The sequence below is a fragment of the Labrus bergylta genome, chromosome 15, assembly GCF_963930695.1.
Source record: "Labrus bergylta chromosome 15, fLabBer1.1, whole genome shotgun sequence".
NCBI lineage: Eukaryota > Metazoa > Chordata > Actinopteri > Labriformes > Labridae > Labrus > Labrus bergylta.
The window spans coordinates 11,341,804-11,357,739 of record NC_089209.1 but is presented as its reverse complement, the minus strand read 5'-3'; the positions used below and the strand labels follow the sequence as shown (position 1 = coordinate 11,357,739).

Sequence of the window (15,936 nt, the reverse complement as noted above, 5' to 3'; positions counted from 1 at the left end):
TGCAATTTAAATCATCTCAGTTGCACAGAGATGTTAACTTGCCATGCTCGCAGGAATCTTTCCCTTGTTTACCATCCATCACATATGATGTAAACAGCATTTTCTGCCGGCTCTTCAATCCCTAAAACTGACCGTTTGTTTTCATACTAAACAGTTGGTCGCTTGAAAGATGTGTAATGGCACCTGATGGTAGTAGACACAGTCACTAATCTACTGATAAGGCCGCAGAGGAGAGAAAGGAGTGCAGATAAAAAGGGAGAAAACAAACACACTGAGAAGGAGCTACAGGTAGGAAGCAAAGAGGTTAATAAGAGAAGCAGAGACACTGAGGAGGGGGCGGAGGCTACCAGGACGTCAGACCCCCAGTATCTTCTTGACCAGGTAGCCGGGGATGGAGTAGAGGAAGAGGCCCAACATGAGCAGCAGCAGAACCAGGCCCAGGACTTTGAGGATCAGCCAGCGGTAGTTGTGCCAGATGAAGTAACGAATGGACTTCAGGGGGCTCAGAAACCACATTAGACTGGTGTCCGGACGACTTTGTGGAAGGAGGAAGAGAGGGAAGAAAGGAAGGAATGCAGATGGAGGCAAAAAACAGGGAGGAAGGGAGATAAGAGGGAGTCACACAAAAATGGACAAAAGGGACGAGGGGAGGGAAGAGACAGAGGGAGACAGTTGAAGAGATGGTAGGAGGAGAAACGAGTGCGAAAGTGTAACAGTGGCTGTTTGACAGTGCAAAAACCAGGGCTAAGGTCAAATAAATATGAAGTTCAATCGGTGGTGATTTGTAATGAAGCATTTGTTCCACTGAGTTTTGCACTGTGAGAATGGATTTCTTGAAGGAGATTAAAGGGACAGTGATGTCTGTGCCTTTATTTTGCTCCATACAACCATCATTAAGTTTTTTTAACAAGTGTGTAACAAGTGTGTGTGTTTGTGTTAGTACAACATAAACGATAAATGTATAGGATCTTACTTTGGTTTCTCCAGTGGATCCGGCTCATTTCTTCCCAGTCCTACAGGACTTTTCTCTGCCTCCTCTGCTGTGACCAGATGAAGCTCCGCCTCTACCTTACCCTGCAACAACAGTAGACACTATTTCTAAGGCAGTGCACGTTTATTTATAGAGCACACTTCAGCAACAAGGCAATTCAAAGTACTTCACACAAGACATTAAAAGCATCATGACAAAGGCAAAAAGAAAAATTAACAGACACACACAAATTATAAATATACACAAAAAAGGACCTATGGATATGAATTAATGGAGAGATGTTGGAGACGGGCTGCTATACAGGGACTGCTTCAGTGCCTTGCTCAAGGGCACCTCTGCAGTATTCGGGAAGTGACATGGAACCTCTCCAACAACCAGACCAACATACATACTTAGGTCCACACCAGGACTTGAGCTGGTGACACTCTGGTTCCCAACCTAAGTCCCTACCGGCTGAGCTACTTACGCTCCAATGTCCTTTATGTTTAAAAAGAAACAAAAACATGGATCCAACTTGGATTTATTTACCTTGAAAGTAGTCATTGTTCTTACATACTAAGTTTTCCTCAATAAATTTTCCCCTAAAGTGTAAAACTTGGTTTGTAAACTTCCTCTCAATCATCAAGTGAGATTCGCAGCGAGCTGGTTCTTTTGCTAGTATAGGAGGTGTCTGTCAACTTTTGGACTGTGGTGTGTAGCCCTCAGCCAAAAGCTTGAGGGTCTGTTAGAACATGACTGGGCTTGCAGATCTTTGAGTCTACAGCCAGCAGGATGAAGTTAGCTTTTTTTTTCCGATTCACATAAAATCCAGCACCAGCTGGGTTGTGTGGAGTTGTGGACATGTTTTTTCATGTTTTGGAAAGCAACAGCAACAGAAAGAGTCATTAAGTCATGTTTTATTTCTCTGATTAACAGATTTGTTCTCACTATCAACTACTTCTCGTAATTCATTCTCTAGATATCTTAAACACACACACTGCTCTGTGCTCTTCATCTGAATCTACCAAAATGAGATCTCTGCAGACATGCTGCAACAAATCCTCCCCGTTCTGCCCTTAACATAGTGGATTTTAGCGTTGTTTTGTTTGTGTATATTCACTGAGAGACTTTCAATTCATCTCCTTTGCGACTCATCGTAACAGTTTAAAACACAGATTTTTTTAAATCATTTCCTTTAAGGTGAAATGCATCAATAAGAGAAAACAGGATTAAATGCTCAAATTAATCTTTTGATATTCTTCATACACTGCAGTTTTATGTTTTGACATAGGGGCAGGTCTGACCCCAAGGTTAGGTATCAATGGATCGTTCATGTTCTTACTTTGATGGTTTTCTTTATTTACAGTGTTCTTGAAATTGTTGACTGTATTCCATGATGGCTTTATAATGCTTTTTTGAACCTTATTGTGCTGTTATGTGCTCAGTATTTTAGGACTTACCGTGAGCTCCATCTCATCGTTCTCATCACGGGCTACAAAGGGCCACCAGCCCTTCACCCTCTTCTGTTTGAAGATGGAAATGGTGGGCAGCTCATGCTCATTTCGGATCATGTTGAGGGAACACTGCTTGGCTGTCTTGGCGCCGCGGGGGAACCGGTTCAGGTCCAGCTCGATCGCACCTGGAAGTGTTGGAATTCAAACAAGTCAGACAGTAAGGCAAGGCGGCAAGTTTGTTTGTAGAGCACCATTCATACGCAAACAATTTCAATGTGCTCTACAGAGTCATTAGATTACTAGATTAGAACACTGTGTCTGTCTATCTATGAGTCAAAGATAATGATGTCGGTCTTATCGCTGTTAAGTTGGAGAAAATGTTGCTTCATCCAGTCATTATAAACTCAAGGGCGGTGATACATCTGCATTTTTTTCTACTAAACCAGAAGGGAATTTCTGCTGAATACAAGCAACAAAAGAAACATAAATATTGGAAACATTAAAGTCCAGAGGGCGGCTGTTCCCATCAGTCCTCACCCAGGAAGTCATCAGCAGAGAAGTGGTCGGCGTCCCAGACCTGCAGCGTGAGGCGAGGAGGGATCTTATATTCTGTCTCATCCCAGGAGAACATGGACTCTTTCTTCGAGATAACGATCTTCTCCTCAGCCATGAGGTAATCGAAGGGGTACACAAAGCGCCAGTTGAAGTTTCCCTCACCGGTCAGAGAGTGATAGTGCACATCTGTGTCCTGCTTGTCCTCCTGCTGACCTTTCAGCCATCTGTGAAGAGCCACAGAGATCACAGTTAGCTCGAACTGCAGGAGCAGGGTTCAGTGGAATGAGTGGAAATCATTTTCTGTTTGATTTATTCAGTTATTCATGCACTTCTAATGTCTAATTTGTAGACATACCAACCAATTATTGATTCATTTAAATTAATTTGGTTGATTTAAACAAGAGCATAGGACATGTTAAATGTACCAGGCTGCTAACAAGAGAGATGATGCTAATAGGTTAAAATCAAAACACATGTTTCACCCCAAAAGCAAATCAGATTAATATACGTGTGTGACAAACATGAAAAATGTTTCTGAAAAAAAAAAAAATACAAATCTGATTTGATGTTGGAGCTTCACAGTATTTTCAAAAGCCATGCAAACTAAAAAATGCCATTTTAGATCAATGCTGATCAATGCAAAAATTGTCTAATTTTCCTTAAGAAAGGTTCATAATTAATGCCTGGATGGAGTTTGCAGAGGATCAAAGCATATGAGGTCATTCTGTGCTGGCTGGACCTCTTTCCGTAACAGCTGAGTGAGTCTGGCTTCATTAGTGAGGAGGAGCAGGAGGAAAGCTGCACTCTCAGTTCTCAAAATGCAAAAACTAAAGACATGGAAATGTGAGCTTGGAGCAGGGGAATTTCAGTCAGAAACATCTCAGTGAAAACTGAAAAATATGAGGGAGTGTGCAACGACGTAAGATGCACCAGGATTCAGGGGAGAAAGCATTGGGAAGTTTTAGCTTGGCTGCAAGGGACACAATATCACTAAACATGCCTGTGTTGACATGAAGTCAGAAACTGAATCATAACCACTGTATGATAAAATGGACACCAATGGATCACACCATTTCAGCCGAGAGAAAAGTGGGTTCGGTTAGCTGATGCAGTACTGTAGAAACTCTGCAACATACTGAAATAAAAACGCTGATCAGGGATCAACAATAAAAAAATGCATTATAGACCCTTATCCGTTTTATATTGACCATTAGATGGCAATAAAAGCAAATTGCAGTTAAAAACATCAATAATGACTGTGTTATGTTTAGTTTCCAGTTTCCAGGAGCTGTTATTTTATTGCTTGCTATGCTACATTGGCTAATTAGAATTATGTAATGGCATGTTCTATTATTAATGTTCTTAGTTACACATGGGTTGTTTACATTACAGATCCATCCTTGAGTATTTACTGTCTTCCATCATCTGTCATTGAAGTTCATTAAAGCGTGTATTTTGTTTTTGGAGCAATAACCAGCCCACTGTTACTGAAACTACCTGACTACACACTACACACTACAGCACAACACTCAAACACTGCTCACATGATGTGGCTCCACCAGTTCAGTCTTTATCTATTCTCCACATCTGAAAATCACATCTTTTATAGGCTGGAGCAAAAGGCAGTTTCATTGGCAAGAGGCAACATTTACAGCAGCCCTTAACAAGTCAAAATGTTTACTATGAAGAAGATACAGAAAGAATAACTTTATTTATCACATATAAAGAAGTGGCTCACGAAGTGCTGGGACATACGAGCAAAATGATTATTTACTGGTAAGTCCAGTAGATTATTAGTGGTGAGGTATTTCAGCTGGATGGGGGAGGTATTGAAAACTTTACAGTGAATGCATCACAGCAAAGCAGATTGTTTTTCACGTAGGAGACTGCTGTGTGCTATGTGCCTGAACCCAAACGAAACATCAGTTAGTTTCGGATAAGGCTCTAAAACCAGCTTGATTTACTTCATGGAGAAGTTATGGTTCTAAATATTAATAAAGCAAAGTCTTCTACAGTGGAAGAATATTGCTCCTTGATCATCTTCAGGAAAGTCTGCTCACAATCGGACAACACCGTTAGTAGCATTAGAAGAGGCAACAATCGAACGTTTTGGTAAATGGAGGAAAACAAATCATCTCAGCTTGAGGTGACAGCTTGGCATGAGGTTTACGTTTGGGCAGAGGACATTTATTATGTATAAAGTTATTGTAAATTTTGATCATCAAAAATTAACAAAACAACTCAAAGCAAGCCAACAGGCACATGACACTCTGCATGATGCAGGACGTTAGGCATCGCCCCCAGTGAAATGGTGAGGAGCCCCTCAGTTCTTGACCCGCGCTCCAATGACAATGTTTTAAAAAAAAACATTGAAGTTCTGTCTTCCCACCATGCATACCTTTTGTTCATATACATGCAGGAGGCTCAAAATCATCTTAACTCAGAACTTAAAATATCTTGAAACTCTTCAAATTGAGTAATTCGCAGTAGAATCTGTATAACAGGACCAAACCACAGAACAGAGAGCATAAGCAGCTTCTTGTTTGAAAGCCCTGATATATCTGACATGAGTGCTGAAGTTCACTGCTTACATTGGAAACAGCCATTTGAAAAAAGGAAACAAAAATAATCAAGTAGTCTGAAAATCAACAACAAGGAATAAATATCAATGACAGTAGGGCTAGAAGAAAAGCATATTTGTCAAACTTTATTCACTGATGACATCGCATCTTGAAAAAAGTAGTAAGTGGATTCTTATGTCAGTGATAATGGTTGTTGGCAAACTAGGAAACAGGATTTTAACCAAAAAGGAAAAACGTCTTTGTTCATGAGCTGAAAGCTTCAGAAAAAGATGACTAGAGGACCACTTTGGTGTTTGAAATTGTCGAAACAATCTCACTACCCGGTCCAATTAGTAGCTGTCCTGGAGTTCAAAGAAAGACAGAATGAACATATCAAACAAAAACATACTCAAATGAAATTTAGAATGAAAAAGTCCTCATGAATAATAATAAATGGTTTCTGCTGTTTCCAATACTGTGAGTGAACTTTCAATGTCAGTATGTTTGTGAGTTTTGGCTCTTATTATTGTACTCAGGTTGTTTTTGTGGTTTGACCCTTACTGAACATTTTTTTCAATAAGAAACAGTTTTCAGCGTGCTCATTGGAAAGTTAGACAAGCGAGGTCACGTGCTGGATGAAGAGTTGAGACAGGACGTGGGAGGTGGGTGGAGGGGTGATGACACAAGGGCTTAAGGAAACAAGAAAGGGAGGTGGTTGTACGAGCCATGCGATGGAATCGTGTGTTTACCCCCTGACATAGATGTCAGACATCTTCTCTCCTGTCATGAAAGCATCGTCCTCTAGAATTACGTCATCAGTGTTCCAAATAACAACACGAAGCTCAAAGCTAGAGAGCAGCAGAGCATTGACCAGAGGAGAGAGAGAGGACGACAGACAGACAGGAGACACACCACAAACACAAAGACAAACAACACAAAAACGCACACAGAAAAAAATGGAAACAAAACAAAAAAATGGTTAACTGCAAAAAAAAAAAAAAAAATCCACACACAGCTCACACCCACGGGACGAGGCTAGGTCGCCGTGTCCCTCTGTACCTACCCCCTGACAAATATGTCACTGGACTTTTCCCCAGTGAAGTAATCATCGTCCTCCAGTATAACTTCGTCTGTATTCCAAATAATCACCCTGAGCTCATATCTGGTAAAGGAGGGGAGGAGGAAGGAACACATACACACACAGTTGGACTTAAAGCTGAAAGTAAAAAGAGAGCTGGCTATTCAAACAGACTCACCATAACTTAACCCAGGGATACAACTACATATTCTGTTGAGAAACTGAAGAGCTTTAGTCACTTTGAAAGCAATTTACAGACATGTTTCCCATCGAGTTTCATAATCAGAAAGCATTATTCTGAAAGAGATTGTCTTATCTGCTGTTGCCTGTGCCTACCTCTTCGGTTTCCGTGGTGATATTTCAATCGCAGGACCAGGAGCAGGCATGTCCATAGAAAACATGTCCACCCACATCTCAATGCGGCCCTTAGAACACAAAAAGAAAAACTTCAAAGTCAAGTCAAGTCCAACCTTATTCATCTAGCACACTTCAAACACAAGGCAACACAATGAGCTTCACATGGAGTGGAAAAATGAAACAATAACAAGCAGTCAAATGCAAATACAGAAAAGAGTTATCAAAGAGTCAGGGCTTGTACCACCTTATACAAAACATACAAAACAGGGGTATGAAACAACCCATGTATTTACAAGTACAACAAGCAACTACAAACTTAAAGCAGCCTCTCCTGTTTTGGATATGTTCATGGGGAGGTCAGATGATCTCTGCTTGGGGTCCTGATGGTTCTACCTGCCGTGTAGCTGACATGCATGTCCTTTATATACTGAGGGGCGAAACCATTCAGTGCTTTGAACACAAGTAACAGACCCGAGAGCCAATGGTGGGAGTGAAGAACTGGGGTGATGTGTTTACGTCTTTTTGGTTCTTGTGAGAATCCACGCAGCTGTATTTTAAATTTCAGGTAGTTGTAGTTGGTGAATAGATGATTTTGGTCTGAGACTGACAGAAAGCTCCTGAGTTTTAAGATATTTTTTTTAGTACGTAAAAGGGGGATTTTGTGAGCTGATTGATGCGACTTTTAAAAATGATAAATGAGAACTTGCTGTTTTGTCATTGTTAAGTTGTAGAAAGTTTTCTGACATCCATTGGTTGATATGAAGACAGTGAGGGAGGGAATGTTTGGGATCAAAGTCATCTGAAGAGAATGATGTGTAGAATTGTGAATCATCTGTGGACTTATGGTAGTTCACTTTGTGATTCTGAATTATATGTGTGAGCGGAGTTAGAGATGAACTGAATCTGTTTTTAACAATTTAAGCCAAGCATTAGCATAGTGACTTTACAAAATGCTCCCGCCACACAACTGAACATGATAAAGAATGAAACCATAAATGATCTACCCCGAAGTAGAAGTGCAAAAGTAACAAAAAGTGCACACCAGTAAAATACACATTACAGCTTAGTCCTTCCTACCTGTTCTATTCCGGGTTTGTCGACGTTCAGCAGGGGTCTGGTCTCCACGTGTTCAGGGACCAGCTTGCAGCCCACCCGTGGGATCTCCTCCCAGTGGTTCAGCACCGTCAGAGCCAAATGCTCCTCAGTCTGCTTCTTCAGACCTGACGCATGGACACAAGCAAAAGGAGATCAAAGGAGAGAAAAAAAATCACACAGCAAACACAATGATTTAGCATTATTGGACTTTTTTTTTATAACACAGCCTGATCTTAATACAGACACTATCATTTCTAAGAGTAATGGAAACATCAGATAATAATCATGCCATTTGGTTAGACTCTACTATACTACTGAGTGTAGCATTAACTTGGATCTAAAGGGTAAGCTGTTTGATTTGTAATGGATCTTGTTCTTTTACAACAGGAACAAGTGAAACGATGGTGGAAGAAGACAATGTACAAAGAAATCAACCTAACTGTGACAAAGAATACCAAGACTATGGTAAGTGTACTCATAACTTATAAAAATACAACATCAGAATCTACTGATCACCTCTTATTGCCATCACATGGGTATCACTATTTTGGTCCTTTAAGAGAAGAATGGAGTCGTACCATTTTCGTCTTCAATCTCTGTGGCTCCCGTAAAGATTCGATTTGCCACCTTGACTTTTCCTCCTGGTCCATACTGAGGTGCATCAGTCTTGCCATCCTTACAGAGCTTGGCTAGGATCTGAGTGGGCTTCAGAGGGTCCCGCCAAACATTGTATCCATGGCTAACATCAGTACATAACAAAGAGGTAACTTAGCTTCTTTAGTCTTTGATTTTGTGGGCCATCAATCAGCTTTCATTTCAGGGCTACTCAATGTTTTATGAGACTAGCTGTTTGTATTGTTATTTATAAAACTGTCCAAATCAAATGACAAGAGTTGAGTTTTATATGGCAGTACTACGATAAGAAAAAACAGCTAACACATGTACAGGTAAAAAAACGTATGTTTAACTCACACAGAGTAGTTGGATGAAATGCCGCAGGTGGCTCTGTATTTGCTGTAGAAACGATTCTCCAAGTCGATCTTTGTCTCTCCAATCAGATCATCAGTGCCGACCAGGTCCCAGTCGTACACTGACACGGTCAGCATGGACTCCATGGGGAACGTGGCCTCGATGTCAAACGATCTATAAACAGAAAAAAAGGAGGATAAATAGAATACATGGAGAACAAGAATAAAGAGAAATTCAGGTTCTGTTAAATCCATATTTGAGTCCAACCACAAACACAGACAGGTCGCCTGGCATTGGAGTGGCATATGTCTTACCTATCTTACTCTGGGGCTTAAAGCAAGCCTGCAGCTGGAAAATTTTTAAACAAGGTTTTAGAATATCCCTGCCCCATGATTAGTATACAGGGAAAGTTTTAACCTGCACTTAACAACACAATACACTTTTAAATATGTAGTGAACCAGCCCTGAAAATCCATCCTTAAATGACCTGAATAACAGCACATTTATAGTAAAGTAGTAAAGACTTGTGATGTAATACTTGTTTGTGTTCCTGTGCTCCAGCATTCCTGTTTTCTTCTCTTCCTCCTGTCACTCCTGCACCTCTCAAATTACCCAGCTCTTTTTTTTTTTAGCTTTCTCTGTCTCCCACGCTGCCCTGCCATCTTCCATTTCTCCACTTCATCTCACGTCCTTTCTTCTCTGCAACAAACTTTCACAACTTCACTATAATCCTGTTCCCTGCATCTGAGTTAGCTTGTAAAATATGTCATTTTCAGAATATCCCTATAACTACATAATTATATTATATGAGGGCTGTTGGGTTCTACAAGGTTTGATTCTTATAAATTATCAGCTTTTTAATGCTCCTTTTTAAGATCATGCACATATTTCTTTGCGTATGTTTTGAAGACCTTGGTATGTCAGCCAGAAATGTCTCCTGTAAAACTAAATGAAGCGGAGATTTCTTTTAACATACTTTCCAAACACAGGATTGAGCTGTTTGGAGATGTAGTTCTCTTTGTCTTTGACCTCCGTTTTGCCCAACTTAATGACGACGTAAGGATCAGCCTTCCCATTGATGTCAGCAGGATGAAGGTCAGTAGCCTGAGGTAGAGGAAAACAGAAGAGAGCAACAGCAGGATTTTTTTAACCTGATTATCAAGAATAGTTAAGTGTTTTTTTTTTAACTGCAGCATATATTGAAATGGTAAGAGGGCCACTCACCCGGACAACATAGACACGGACGAGGACGTTGATTGGATCGTTGTGAGGAATGCTCTGAAACATTCCCATATTTGGATCAAATCCCGCCTCCCTTGTGATCTCCTCAGACAGAGGTAGCTTGTACATACACAAGGATCCCTGGATTAAAGAATAATCAACAGGTGAATACGTTGCTGTATATTCATTTTCAGTCTAGCCTTGATTGAGTGTTTTCTCACTTTGAATCTTCCAACAATCCTGTCATCATCCAGAGCATGTTCATCATCATCCCCAGCCTTCCCTCTGTACAGGTTGAAAGTGTGGAGCCAGTCTTCAAAGTTCCCATACTCACTCTCCAGCTCCTTGTTGTACACCTGTACATCAATTAACCCATTAACTGTTTGTATCTGCATGGATATCCCTGTGTGCTGATTATTTGTTTTCATCAGAGTTTTAATGACTCACCAAGAGCTCATCCACTTTTGCTTTAACAGGTTTTTTCTCAGTGCCGTCCGCAGTCGGACCCTTCTTCTTGTCCTTGAAGCCCTTCTTCTCTTTGTTCTTCTCTTTTGTCTTGGAGCCTTTCAGAAGAAGGTCATCGGGTTTGAAATCTGATTGAAAGGATGAGTGGAGTAGGCGTAGACAAAGTAGTGTTGGAGTCATGAGGAGTGATGGCAGGGTCGAACACAGCACTGATTCTACATGAAAGCTGACAGGTGTTTATCAGCAGAACCATTTTCACTGACATCTTGTCGTGGATGTAGTTTTATATTCTTGAGTATCAAAAAGGAAATGACCAAAAAAACAGAAATATTCAGTCAGATACACTCTGATTTTAAGCCTGGTTTTGAGTTTCCCTTTTTCAGGAGGACATCTAGAGTGTTTATTCAAGTTGTTTTCTTGGGTTCATTTCATTATCATTTGTGTTCTGGGATATTTCAAGCAAAAATACAAATGAAAAATAGAAAAAAACCTCAGTGTAAGAAGGAAGAAACCTTAAAATGGTTGATAAACTTGTGGTAATGATTAAAAAAGAAACAGCGTGATTCTCAAAAATTAGATTTCTCTCAATGTCTCCATTAACATGTCAAAGTATTTGAATCAGACATTAAGCCCATATTGGTAGCAACATTTGTCCTTTTCTGCTCATATGAGTGTCTAATTCGCCAGCCGTACCAATGACAGTAGTGTGAGATATGGAGCATCACGCTCGATTGCAGTGGTGGTTTACTGCAGTGGAAAATGGATCAGAGATGTCACCCACTCACTCCGTAGAGATAACCCCAATAATTACTTTATCTGGACGGACCTGCTCTCGCTGGCTTGCTCCGGGGAGGTAGCTGTATTACAGAATGTGAAACTTGTATTACACCCGTCAAGATTGGGTTTCTAAATGAACTGAACTGCACCACACTCCCCTTCTAACGCTCTGTTAGGATGAAATTAAAGCCGGTCAGGAGACAGCGCAGCACTGCAGCAGAGAGTGAAGGGTGCTGACAGCTGTTCTATTTAGTAAGATGCAACAAGAATAAGTGGTGCACAATTCATTAATCTATTACAAAAGTCAGACGTCCCATGTACAGTACAGAGGCTGTAGGAAGCAGCAGCCCAAGGCTTGATTGTCAGTGTCAGCCAACTTTCATGTGCAGTGCAGAGCTGGGAGGTCAGGGTGATGCAGGGAGTTGATAGTGAGAATATGATAACATTCACTGCATGGATGAAGGATGAGTCAATGGGATGAAGGCAGGTGACAGACCATAGGAAGCACATACTCTGCATGTGTTCTGTGACAGTTCACGTCTTGGATCATATCCCTCCATCATTCCCCTCGCTTTTATATCTTACACTTCAAGGTTTACTCTTCAGCCGGTCATATTGAGTCATTATATACAGATGACATTTTTTGAATACATAGAAAGTGACAAATTGCATTGTGGGATTGTTCACAAGAGAGTATGTATGCTGTGCACCTTTAATACACAGTGAGTCAGAGCTGTTTCTATAGTGTACTAAAAGAGTAATAAAATAAAGAATACTCCAATTAGACAGCAGCACTTTTCTCCCATGATGCACTGCACAAAGGAAATGAAAGCATGTCTTAAAAAAAGTTAAACTGACAACAGAACATTTCTACACCCTATCAACACTAAACACAAAAAACAGCTGACCATTTCTCTTCCTCAAAAAAAAAAAGAAAAAAAAGACTCTTAAGGAAACGAGGGAGGAATGTGGCTACACTTGCTGAAGCTAGACTTAAAATAAAGTGTTGGTACATATCCCCAGTGCAGCAGACATTTGGACACACTGACTGCCGAGCTTATTCTTTGTATTTCAATACCTCCTGCCTCTGCAGCTATTTCCAGGTCCTCTCTCTCCTCCGCCTCGGCCTGAGCCGCCTCCTGTGCCCTGAGCGTCTGGAAAACCAAAAGAGGAAAAAAATCCTTTGTCACAAAGAACTTTGAGAGTGAGGGCGATTCTATGGGACGAACAAACACGTTTAGATTATGTTTCACTGCACATGTAGGAGACCACAATAGAGTAAACAAACCTCCTTCAGTGTCTCGATTGAAGCAAAATATTTGGACCACCAATCCAGCATCCTCTCGTCCGTCTCATCTTCTTCTTCTACTCCGCCCTTCTTCTTCTTTTTCTTCTTCTTTTTGTCTTTGTCGCTCTCCTCTTCAGTCTGTCAAAACAGTTCACACTGTCAGTTCACACTGACACTCCAGTGTTTCTCAGACGCTCATGTTCTATTCATTGCATGGCATCAATTAAATTAAGAACAATCTTTTTGATGCCAAATTTCTATTCGATTGATCACTTACCATGTCAACTTTTACTACAGCGTCAGACGTCTATTACAGGGGGCGTCACACAAAACAACACAAGGATTAATACACACGACAGATAATGCAGGTAGGAGCAGCACGTGTACGGAAGCAGGTAAAAAGGAGCGGACATAAAGCGGTACTACTCTCCTACTATAAACACATACATTACACAGGAGAATTTGGCTCTTCATAGAATGAACTCTGAGAAAAGCTTACTGCATCCAGCTTAACAACTGTGTCCATCTTTCTGATTGAAGGGTCTGCGTCCACGTTGACGAGGATGTCACCTGCAGGGCGAGAGAACGTGCGGGAGGAAAGGCTGGGTGAGGAGCGAGGCTGGGAGCCGCCATTTGTAAGTACCATGTAGCCATTCATGAGTTTAGCTGGAGTGAGGCCGAGCGGTAAAGACAGCAGGCGGCAGGAGAGCACAGGACAGCCAAGGACGAAGCAGGAGAGGAAAAGAAGAAAAAGGGAAGAAACAGGCAGGAGCAGTGTTCAGAGCAGAGAGCAAGCAAGAGCACAAATCAGTAAATTATTCAAGAATGAACTTTAGAGAACAGAGAGAGGGATCTGAAGTATTTAACTGTATTTGGAGTTTAAGTTGGATTTAACCTCCCTTGACACACAGTTTCTGTAGTTATCTAAACTTCTCAAGAGTCCCTTTTTACTGGCATTTGGAAAAGGTTAAAAACAAAGTCTAAAAAATGTTTTCATTCATTTTTGGGTAGAAGCTAAAGCTCTTTTTTTTTCTAAATAAAAATATACCAACAAGTTTAAAAGAAATTTGCTGTAAAATTCAAGATGGTTGAAGCACAATGATCAATCAAACTAGAGACTTCTCTATCAGAGGGAAAGCATCGGTGAATATGAATACTATTGTGACAGTAGAGCTATAACACCATTCTCTAGTGAACAAGAACCCTACTATTTCACACAATTCAATATTTAAACTAAAAAAATAAATGATTAAAGTAGATGTCAAAAGAAAAGCTGTATGTTTTTGAAAATGCTAAAATTCAAAGTTGCAGTAATAAGCAATAAAGTCATGACCTTCTGCAAAACAAAAACAACAAAATCCCTCATTAACTATCGAGTATGACCCCCCTCCCACCCCCTCAACAAGAAGACAGCACTCCAGTGATGAAAAGGAAAAATAAGTCTTTTGATTATTCTTATTCTGACTAATGAAGGAATGAAGGGAAAAACTGCCGACATGTTTTGGCTTGAAGCCTTCATCAGAGCATACTGCATGTGACAGCAGTTAGCTCGCTTTTTAAATGGATGATCACGCACCTCATCATTGAACTTTTCCACTCGATAAAAGAAACACAATGCAACTCCTACCAGTCATACTCAAAATACCACATTCAAAGTAACAGGCTCCTTTTTAAAGAATGATAAATCACAATAGTATAAATAGAGTCCCTCACCTGCAGTGGCCCAGTTGTTGGACGTCTTGTCTGGAGTGCTGTAGATGAAACGTCTCAGGCTGGTGACAGCGTGCGACCCCACCAGGATGTAACGGCCAAACGCCCGACAATCCACCACCCGGATATTGAGAGGAGGGTGGAGAAGCTCATTCTCTGGAAGGTCCTGGTGACACAATTAGGACATGAGGTCAGTGAGGTGACGTAAAGGGAAGACTTCAGAATGCTCTTCTGTGTTGTACTTGCAGAGTGCTCAAAATAAATGTTTTACACATATTTCAGAAGAGTAGAGGCAAACAGAGGAATATCACAAAGAGCTCAATGATAATATGAAAAATCATTGAATGATTTCAAAATTTCAAAAAAGCAGCACTTACCACCTCAAACCATTTAACCAGGGTGCTGAAGTTCGGGTTCTTCTTGTAGTTCTGGATGAGGACAGACTGCACTCCTCTTCCTGCACACTCTATGTCCACACGCGGCCGATCCACCTGAGCAAGGTTGATCCTCTTCAGGTCCCTTAGGCCCCAGAACAGAACCTGAAACACAAAATAATAACCACTAGGAAGGGGAATTTTAGAACTCATAAGATAGAGCTGTTAAAGATTTTTTTTTTCTCAACTCAAGCACCAACTAATTTCTATGAAGCTAAAAAATTCCAGACTGTTGAAGTCTTTATCATCACATCTTAATGGTTACTGTTAAGGCAATCGCAAATAATAAAGTCTATATAATTTATTTAAACCCAAAGCAATAATGCATATCAACACTGTTTATTCTGGCAGCTGTTAGCCTTCCCTTTGTGGCTCCTCTCTGAAGCGTTTTGTGTTTTTTTTTATTTTAAATCACCTCTATGCGGTAGCGACTCAGAACAGGTCGTATTCCCAACGGCACGGGCAGAATGGGTCCATGCTCCGAGTCTGTTGGCCCTTCAAGGGGGGGAAGATCAGCCCTCCCACCTTGACCAACCTTATTCAAGAGGAGAGAGGATAGGGAAGTTAGCTCGATAGTAACATGTGTGATACAGCATAAGCATCATACTGAATATAATTTTCCTGAGTCCTAAAATTTGTATGAAGTCTTTATTTCGTGTGACAATCTTGAAAGAGTGCAAATAAGGTACAGGTAGATGTCACGTTGGTGTTTGTAGATAAAACACAGTTATTGCATTACAACACTGAAAGACTACAAGAGACTACCAAAAGAATTAGACAAAGTAGAATGGAAAGAGAATGAAAGGAAAGAGCACCTTTATCTGAGGCACAGCAAAGTTATGGACAGCGATCAGAGCTCGCCTTATCGACTCCTCATCAAAAGGAATCTGAAGGTCGGAGGAGGAGGTAGAAGAGTCAGAAACAGAGAGAGAGAGAGAGAGAGAGAGAGAGAGGAAAATGGACGTTTCAGAAAGCAAAGGAGAAAATGTGAAAATGGTAGCA

General features: G+C 40.8%; 1 protein-coding gene across 13 annotated transcripts in view; it reads right to left on the bottom strand.

Moving 5' to 3' along the window:
• otofa (otoferlin a) overlaps positions 1-15,936 on the bottom strand; it is an 82,746-nt gene that overhangs the window by 3,296 nt on the left and 63,514 nt on the right. Inside the window, exons 27-47 of one of the 13 annotated variants that reach the window (XM_020632850.2) lie at positions 15,750-15,821; positions 15,350-15,469; positions 14,878-15,039; positions 14,504-14,666; positions 13,290-13,456; positions 13,068-13,097; positions 12,791-12,928; positions 12,581-12,656; positions 10,708-10,853; positions 10,482-10,616; positions 10,264-10,401; positions 10,016-10,143; positions 9,043-9,213; positions 8,649-8,809; positions 8,053-8,195; positions 6,955-7,043; positions 6,290-6,388; positions 2,962-3,203; positions 2,431-2,609; positions 974-1,074; positions 348-535 (exon numbers count right to left, since the gene is read on the bottom strand). In XM_020632850.2, coding sequence (XP_020488506.1) covers positions 355-535; positions 974-1,074; positions 2,431-2,609; positions 2,962-3,203; positions 6,290-6,388; positions 6,955-7,043; positions 8,053-8,195; positions 8,649-8,809; positions 9,043-9,213; positions 10,016-10,143; positions 10,264-10,401; positions 10,482-10,616; positions 10,708-10,853; positions 12,581-12,656; positions 12,791-12,928; positions 13,068-13,097; positions 13,290-13,456; positions 14,504-14,666; positions 14,878-15,039; positions 15,350-15,469; positions 15,750-15,821 — 2,841 coding nt within the window. In that variant the 3' untranslated portion in view covers positions 348-354. Of the gene's footprint in view, positions 1-347; positions 536-973; positions 1,075-2,430; positions 2,610-2,961; positions 3,204-6,289; positions 6,389-6,603; positions 6,703-6,954; positions 7,044-8,052; positions 8,196-8,648; positions 8,810-9,042; positions 9,214-10,015; positions 10,144-10,263; positions 10,402-10,481; positions 10,617-10,707; positions 10,854-12,580; positions 12,657-12,790; positions 12,929-13,067; positions 13,098-13,289; positions 13,457-14,503; positions 14,667-14,877; positions 15,040-15,349; positions 15,470-15,749; positions 15,822-15,936 lie in introns of all 13 variants that reach the window. The other 12 variants (XM_020632849.2, XM_065963848.1, XM_020632855.2 and 9 more) reach the window with 12 other exon arrangements.